This window comes from Nerophis ophidion, linkage group LG04 (genome assembly GCF_033978795.1).
Source record: "Nerophis ophidion isolate RoL-2023_Sa linkage group LG04, RoL_Noph_v1.0, whole genome shotgun sequence".
Lineage (NCBI taxonomy): Eukaryota > Metazoa > Chordata > Actinopteri > Syngnathiformes > Syngnathidae > Nerophis > Nerophis ophidion.
The window spans coordinates 69,856,075-69,864,889 of record NC_084614.1 but is presented as its reverse complement, the minus strand read 5'-3'; the positions used below and the strand labels follow the sequence as shown (position 1 = coordinate 69,864,889).

General features: G+C 37.3%; 1 protein-coding gene across 1 annotated transcript in view; it reads left to right on the top strand.

Moving 5' to 3' along the window:
* LOC133551811 (aquaporin-11-like) overlaps positions 1–8,815 on the top strand; it is a 33,914-nt gene that overhangs the window by 23,661 nt on the left and 1,438 nt on the right. Inside the window, exons 3-4 of the mRNA XM_061898920.1 lie at positions 445–478; positions 5,180–5,253. Of these exons, the coding sequence (XP_061754904.1) occupies positions 445–478; positions 5,180–5,253 (108 nt within the window). The remainder of the gene's footprint in view (positions 1–444; positions 479–5,179; positions 5,254–8,815) is intronic.

The window sequence follows — 8,815 nt, the reverse complement described above, 5'->3', positions numbered from 1 at the left end:
GAGGACTACTTCTTCGTGACTTCTTCTGATTGTTGGAGCTTGTGATTTGTCCCTCAGTCAACTGACTGACGCATTACTGCCACAGCTGGTGGAAAGGTGTATTACCACTGCAGCCTCAAAGTACCACAGCTGAGAAACATGTTTTTTGGCAGCCCACTAGGGGGCGGTCGCTGCCCAACAACGGACCCAATGGTTAAGAAAGAGTGAATAGAGAATCTTTGACTGGTGTTTTTGCAGCAAAACATCTGTCCAGCGATAATATTTAGTCACACGTAGCAGTAGATGGTAGATATGTTTTGCCCTCTCTTACTGTAATCGACATTTTGAAGCTCGCCGTGGGCAATGTGGCGTAGTATTAAATGTGAATTAAAAAAATAACTAGATTAATGAATTTAGAAAAAGGATTTTTTTTTTTAACTGAATCTTTTTTTGTTTGTTTCACAGAAAAATACCAGCTGGATCACAAAGCAACGACCAAGTAATACAAAAATATTATCTCTCTCTCTCTCTCTCTCTCTCTCTCTCTTCCTCGCTGTATATATTCATCATATATATATATATATATATATATATATATATATATATATATATATATATGTAATGGATTAGATTTATATCGCGCTCTTCTATTGTTATATACTCAAAGCGCTCACAGAGAAGTGGGAACCCATCATTCATTCACACCTGGTGGTGGTAAGCTACATCAGTAGCCACAGCTGCCCTGGGGTAGACTGACGGAAGCTTGGCTGGCAGTTTGCGCCTACGTCCCCTCCGACCACGACCAATCATTCATTCATCATTCATTCACCGGTGTGAGCGGCACCGGGGGCAAAGGGTGAAGTGTCCTGCCCAAGGACACAACGGCAGCAACTTTGATGTCCATAGGTGGGAAGCGAACCTGCAACCCTCAGGTTTCTGGCACGGCCGCTCTACCCACTACGCCATACCGCTAATTATATATATATATATATATATATGTGAATGTGTGTGTGTATATATATATATATATATTAATATACATACAGTATATATGTTTACATATATATCAATCAATCAATCAATGTTTGCTTATACAGCCCTAAATCTCTAATTTCTCAAAGGGCTGCACAAACCACAACACAAACCACTACGATATATATATATATATATATATATATTTATTTATATGTATATATATTTATATGTATATATATAAATATATATATATATATATACATGTATATATATATATACATGTATATATATACATGTATATATATATGCATGTATATATGTGTATGTATGTATGTATGTATGTATGTTTGTTTGTATGTATGTATGTATATATATATATATATATACATATATATATGTGTGTGTATGTATGTATATATATGCATGTAAATATGTGTATGTATATATGTATATATAAATGTATGTATGCGTATGTATATATGTATGCGTTCTTATCTGTGCTGTAAAGTTCAAATTTGAATGACAATCAAAAGGAAGTGTAAGTCTAAAAATATACATGTATACCTATATATACCTATATATACATATATACATACATGTACGTATGTATACATGTACATATACACATAGATAGTAACGAAATTTCGTTACATAAGCTAATGGTAGTGCAGGAAAAAAAAATAGCAATAAGGTGCATGTATAATTAAATAAATATATATTAATAATATATACCGTATTTCCTTGAATTACCGCCGGGGCGCTAATTAATTTAAAACCTCTTCTAACTCCTGCGCTTACCAAAGGCATGCGGTAAAAGTAAGCATGCGCTAATTATTTTAAAACCTCTTCTCACTCCGGCACTTACCAAAGGTATGCAGTAAAAATTTGATTGTGATCTAAGCTTTATGCGATTTCAAATTACCGGTATTGAAATCAGCCTCCTCCATTTTGAAAATGCTGACAGGGGAAGTGTCACTTGTGACGTCATGAGTTTGACCAGGCGGTAATACTAAGCATGCGCTAATTATTTTGGGAAGCCAGTTTGACCCGGCAGTAATTCAAGGCAGGCGCATACTATATGCCCTGCGGCAATTCAAGGAAATACGGTAAATATATATATAATATAAATATATATAAATATATATAAATAAATAAATAGATTAATGTACAGATAATATATTGCACTTTTTCACAAGCGTCCACGTTTATGGATGTATGTTGTATTGTCTTTTGTATTCCAGCGAGTTAATCCATTTTGGGGGGAGTTGAGGGGATAATTTAATTATGATGCGTTCAAGAGTCTTACGGCCTGCGGGAAGGAGCTGTTACAGAACTTGGAGGTTCTGCTTCGGAGGCTGCGGAACCTCTTTCTAGAGTCCAGCAGTGAAAACAGTCCTTGGTGGGGCTGGGAGGAGTCTTTGCAGATTTTCTGTGCCCTGGTCAGGCAGCGGCTTTTTGCCATCTCCTGGATAGGAGGAAGAGGGGTCCTGATAAGCTTTTCCGCCATCCTCACCACTCTCTGGAGAGACTTCCAGTCTGAGGCATTGCAGGCTCCAGTCCAGACAGAGATGCTGTTGGTCAGCAGGCTCTCTATAGTGCCTCTGTAGAATGTGCTGAGAATGGGGGGAGGGAGCTGTGCCCTTTTCATTCGACGCAAAAAGTGCATGCGCTGCTGAGCTCTTTTTACAAAAGCTCCGGTGTGTAGGGACCAGGTTATATTGTCAGTGATCTGCACCCCCAGGAACTTGGTGTTGCTTACCATCTCTACCGCTGCGCCGTTGATGTAGAGTGGAGCGTGGCTGGACTGGTGCTTCCTGAAGTCAACGATGATCTCCTTGGTCTTGTTGACATTCAGGACCAGGTTGTTGGTTCTGCACCAGTCAACCAGATGTTTCACCTCCTCCCTGTTGTCCATGTCATTGTTGTCACGGATGAGGCCCACCACTGTCGTGTCGTCCCTATACTTCACAATGTGGTTAGTAGTGGACCTGGCGCAGCAGTCATGAGTCATCGACGTGAACAGCAGCGGACTCAAGACGTAGCTCTGGGGGGAGCCGGTGCTCAGGGAGATGACACTGGAGGTGTTGTTGCCCACTCTCACAGATTGGGGGTCTGTCTGTGAGGAAGTCAAGCAGCCAGTTGCATAGGGGGGTACTGAATCCAAGTGGGGCCAGTTTACTCACCAAGTGCTGCAGGATGATGGTGTTGAATGCCGAGCTGAAGTCCAGGAACAACATCCGCACGTGTGTCCTTTCCTTCCAGATGTTCTAAGTTCAGGTGGAGTGCAGAGGAGATGGCGTCCTCTGTGGAGCGGATAGGGCGATATATATGTATACATGTGTATATATGTGTATGTATGTATGTGTGTATATAAATGTATATATATGCATGTATGTATATATGTATTTATGTATATGTATGTCTACATGTATGTATGTAAATGATAAATAATGGTTGTACTTGTATAGCGTTTTTCTACCTTCAAGGTACTCAAAGCGCTTTGACACTACTTCCACATTTACCCATTCACACACACATTGACACACTGATGGAGGGAGCTGCCATGCAAGGCGCTAACCAGCACCCATGAGGATTAAGGGTGAAGTGTCTTGCTCAGGACACAACGGACGTGACGAGGTTGGTACTAGGTGGGGATTGAACAAGGGACCCTCGGGTTGCGCACGGCCACTCTTCCACTGCACCACATATATATGTATATATGTATGTACATATGTGTATATATGTATACATGTGTATATATTTATATATGTGTAAGTATGTTTGTGTGTATATATATGTATGTATGTGTGTATATATGCATGTGTGTATATATGTACGTATATACATACATACATACATTCATACATATATATATGTGTATATGTATATATATACAATATAGACATTTGTATATGTATATATGTGTATATGTATGTATATACATATATACATATGTAAATATATGTGTGTGTGTATGTATATATATATATGTATATATATATGTGTTTATTATATACACTGTATATAATCATATATATGTATGTATGGGACGGCGTGGCGCAGTGGGGAGAGTGGCCGTGCGCAACCCGAGCGTCCCTGGTTCAATTCCCACCTAGTACCAACCTCGTCACGTCCGTTGTGTCCTGAGCAAGACACTTCACCCTTGCTCCTGATGGGTGCTGGTTGGCGCCTTGCATGGCAGCTCCCTCCATCAGTGTGTGAATGTGTGTGTGAATGGGTAAATGTGGAAGTAGTGTCAAAGCGCTTTGAGTACCTTGAAGGTAGAAAAGCGCTATACAAGTACAACCCATTTATCATTTATGTATTATATATATATATATATATAATATATATATATATATATATATATTATATATATATATATATAGATATATATATCTATCTATATATATATATAGATATATATATATCTATCTATATATATATATAGATATATATATCTATATATATATATAGATAGATATATATATATATATATATATGATTTGAGTGTTGGTTTGTGTGTTAGCTATTCTATGTTAATCTTTCTAATTGGCGAGTAGCTCTCACTTGATAGAGGAAAAAAAAAATTCAAAAGAACTTGTACATTTCCTTAAACTCACTAACAATAATTTATTTTAGTTATTTTCTTTAACGTATTTTGGAAGAATATTGATAGTATTTTAAGGAAAATGGTAATAATTGCAGATTGTGGTATGTGAGTTAGCTATGCTATTCTTGCTTTCTTGAAGCTAGCTCTTGCTTTAATGACAAAACGAAACATTGAAAAAAAACTTGTGCATTTCCTTAAACTAGCCAATAATTCATTTAAATGTTATTTTTTTCAAATTATATTGAGAGAATAATAATAGTATTTTTGGGAAAATGGTGATAATTGTAAATTTCGGTTTGTGTGTTAACTATGCTAATCTTGGTAAGTGACAGCTAGCTCTCGCTTCATAGACAAAAAACTTTGAAACCAACTTGTCCATTTCCGTAAAATAGCATTCAAATGGCATTTTTAAAAAATAGTTAAGAGTTTTTTAGGAAAATTGTGATAATTGCAGCATATATATGTGTTAGCTATGCTAATCTTGCTTACTGGCAGCTCGCTCTCACTTAATAGAGACAAAGAAAGACAAAAAATCAACTCGTACATTTCTCCAAAGTCACAAAAAAAAAAACATTTGAGTTGTAAACACTAATGTTCTCTTCCACCACTCAGGGAAAATAACTACCAAGAGAGGAACCAGACCGCAACTCCTGCCCTGCCTCCTCGGACCCAGTTTCTGTTGGCAGGTAAAATGAAGAATGGTTTGTAATGTTTGACAATATTCCAGAATACACTGTGACCACGCATCACTCAAACTTGGTATTTATTGTTGGCCAGTGAGCACGTCTTTAAAAAAAAAAAATGTCTGTGGGACCCAAAAAAAAATTCACTTTGTGGCCGACGTCTGATGAGAAATGAAACAAAGAAACCACTTCTGTCAGCCCAGGGAACTAAAATAAACCATGACTTGGTTTATGTCGTTGCCTCTCTTTTGTCTTTTATGTTGCAAAGTCAAAGGCTGCGTTCAAGTTGGTCATCATAGAAAAGATCTCTGGTTAGTGTTTTTTCAGTATGTGCTTAAAACAGCCGATCAACTCTGTTATATAGAGGATCTTTGGCGTTAATGCTTTTGTAGTAGGTTTAAGGAAAAACAGCAAAGTACTTCTGTCATGTTGAGGATCTTTGACTTGCGTTTTTGCAACTTGTGTTTGAAAACAGCAGATCCTCTTTGTCATGGAGAGGATCTTTGACTCGAGTGTGTTTGTTAGTATGGTATTAAAACAGCCGAGACCTCCTGTTATAAAGAGGATCTTTGACTAATTTTATTTTAATAGCTGGGATAGGCTCCAGCACCCCCTTCGACCCCGAATGGGACAAGTGGTAGAAAATAAATGGAAGGGAAGGTTATGAAAAACAACAGATTAATCCTGTTATGGAAAGGATCTTTGACTTGGGTTTTTGGCTGTAGGTTCTTTAGAAAACAGCAGAACTCTTGTCATATCAACAATCTTTGACGAGAATTTTTTTGCAATAGTCTATTAAAAAACGACAGGGCTCTTCTGTCTTTTAGACTATCTTTGACTCGCATTTTTGGCGGTAGGTTCTAAAAAAACCCAGCAAAAAGCCCCTGTCATAAAGAGGATCTTTGACTTCAGTGTTCTTGCAAAAGAGCAAGTCCCACCTCAGAAAAGTCTTGGTTCTCCAAAGTACAACCATAATGTAATGACCAACAGTAAAATACAGTAGCGTAGTAGGCCTACGTATTGATTAAAAACAAGGCAGATGTTTTATTTAACAAGTGTATTTAACATTTGTGCACAGTGTAACACTACGCATAGTTTGAACAGTAACACTGTATTTATTTATATGTAATATCAGAAAATAAAATGCTGTACTTTAATCAAGTGATACTTTGGCATACCACTAAATAAAGCCTGCGTACCACTAGTGGTACATGTACCACGGTTTGAGAGTTACTGAAATAGAGGATCTTTGACTAATGTAGGTTGTTGAAAACAGTCATATATTAAGGATCTTTGACAGGCCTTTTTTGCATTAGGTTATTAAGACCAGTGAGACACTTCTGTCTTACACAAGATATTTGACTCATGTTTTTTGGCAGTAGGTTCTTACAAAATAGCAGAGCGCTACTGTCTTATAAAGGATCTTTGATCTTTGATTCATTGATCTTTGACAAGCTTTTTTTGTAGTAGATTCTGAGAAACAGCATAGTGCTCCCGTCATATGAAAGATTTTTACTAGTGTTTTTGCAATAGGTTATTAAAACCAGCGAGACACTTCTGTCTTACACAGGATCTTTGACTCGTGTTTTTTGGCAGTAGGTTCTTACAAAATATCAGAGAGATACTATCATATAAAGGGTCTTTTTGATAAGCTTTTTTTTTTTTGCAGTAGATTCTGAGAAACAGCATAGTGCTCCCGTCATATGAAGGATCTTTTACTAGTGTTTTTTACAATAGGTTATTAAAACCAGCGAGAGACTTCTGTCCTACACAGGATCTTTGACTCGTGTTTTTTGGCAGTAGGTTCTTACAAAATATCAGAGAGATACTATCATATAAAGGGTCTTTTTGATAAGCTTTTTTTTTTTTGCAGTAGATTCTGAGAAACAGCATAGTGCTCCCGTCATATGAAGGATCTTTTACTAGTGTTTTTTACAATAGGTTATTAAAACCAGCGAGAGACTTCTGTCCTACACAGGATCTTTGACTCGTGTTTTTGGCAGTAGGTTCTTACAAAATAACAGTGAGCTACTGTCAAATAAAGGATCTTTGACAAGCTTTTTTTTTGCAGTAGATTCTGAGAAACAGCATAGTGCTCCTGTCATATGAAGGATCTTTTACTAGTGTTTTTGCAATAGGCTATTAAAACCAGCGAGACACTTCTGTCCTACACAGGATCTTTGACTCGTGTTTTTTGGCAGTAGGTTCTTACAAAATAGCAGAGAGCGACTGTCATATAAAGGATCTTTGACAAGCTTTTTTTGCAGTAGATTCTGAGAAACAGCACAGTGCTCCCGCCATATGAAGGATCTTTTACTAGTGTTTTTGCAATAGGTTATTAAAACCAGTGGGACACTTCTGTCTTACACAGGATCTTAGACTTGTGTTTTTTGGCAGTAGGTTCTTACAAAATAGCAGAGAACTACTGTCGTATAAAGGATCTTTGACAAGCTTTTTTTGCAGTAGATTCTGAGAAACAGCACAGTGCTCCTGTCATATGAAGGATCTTTTACTAGAGTTTTTGCAATAGTCTATTAAAACCAGCGAGACACTTCTGTCCTACGCAGGATCTTTGACCCGTGTTTTTTGGCAGTAGGTTCTTACAAAATAGCAGAGAGCTACTGTCATATAAAGGATCTTTGACAAGCTTTTTTTTTTGCAGTAGATTCTGAGAAACAGCAGAGTGCTCCTGTCATATGAAGGATCTTTTACTAGTGTTTTTGCAATAGGTTATTAAAACCAGTGAGACACTTCTGTCTTACACAGGATCTTAGACTCGTTTTTTTTGGCAGTAGGTTCTTACAAAATAACAGTGAGCTACTGTCAAATAAAGGATCTTTGACAAGCTTTTTTTTGCAGTAGATTCTGACAAACAGCATAGTGCTCCCGTCATATGAAGGATCTTTTACTAGTGTTTTTGCAATAGGCTTTTAAAACCAGCGAGACACTTCTGTCCTACACAGGATCTTAGACTCGTTTTTTTTGGCAGTAGGTTCTTACAAAATAACAGAGAGCTACTGTCATATAAAGGGTCTTTGACAAGCTTTTTTTGCAGTAGATTCTGAGAAAACGCATAGCGCTCCCGTCATATGAAGGATCTTTTACTAGTGTTTTTGCAATAGGCTTTTAAAACCAGCGAGACACTTCTGTCCTACACAGGATCTTAGACTCGTTTTTTTTGGCAGTAGGTTCTTACAAAATAACAGTGAGCTACTGTCAAATAAAGGATCTTTGACAAGCTTTTTTTTTGCAGTAGATTCTGAGAAACAGCATAGTGCTCCCGTCATATGAAGGATCTTTTACTAGTGTTTTTGCAATAGGCTTTTAAAACCAGCGAGACACTTCTGTCCTACACAGGATCTTAGACTCGTTTTTTTTGGCAGTAGGTTCTTACAAAATAACAGAGAGCTACTGTCATATAAAGGGTCTTTGACAAGCTTTTTTTGCAGTAGATTCTGAGAAAACGCATAGCGCTCCCGTCATATGAATTATCTTTTACCAGGGTTTTTGGAATAGGTTATTAAAACCAGCAGGACACTTCTGTCTTACACAGGATCTTTGACTC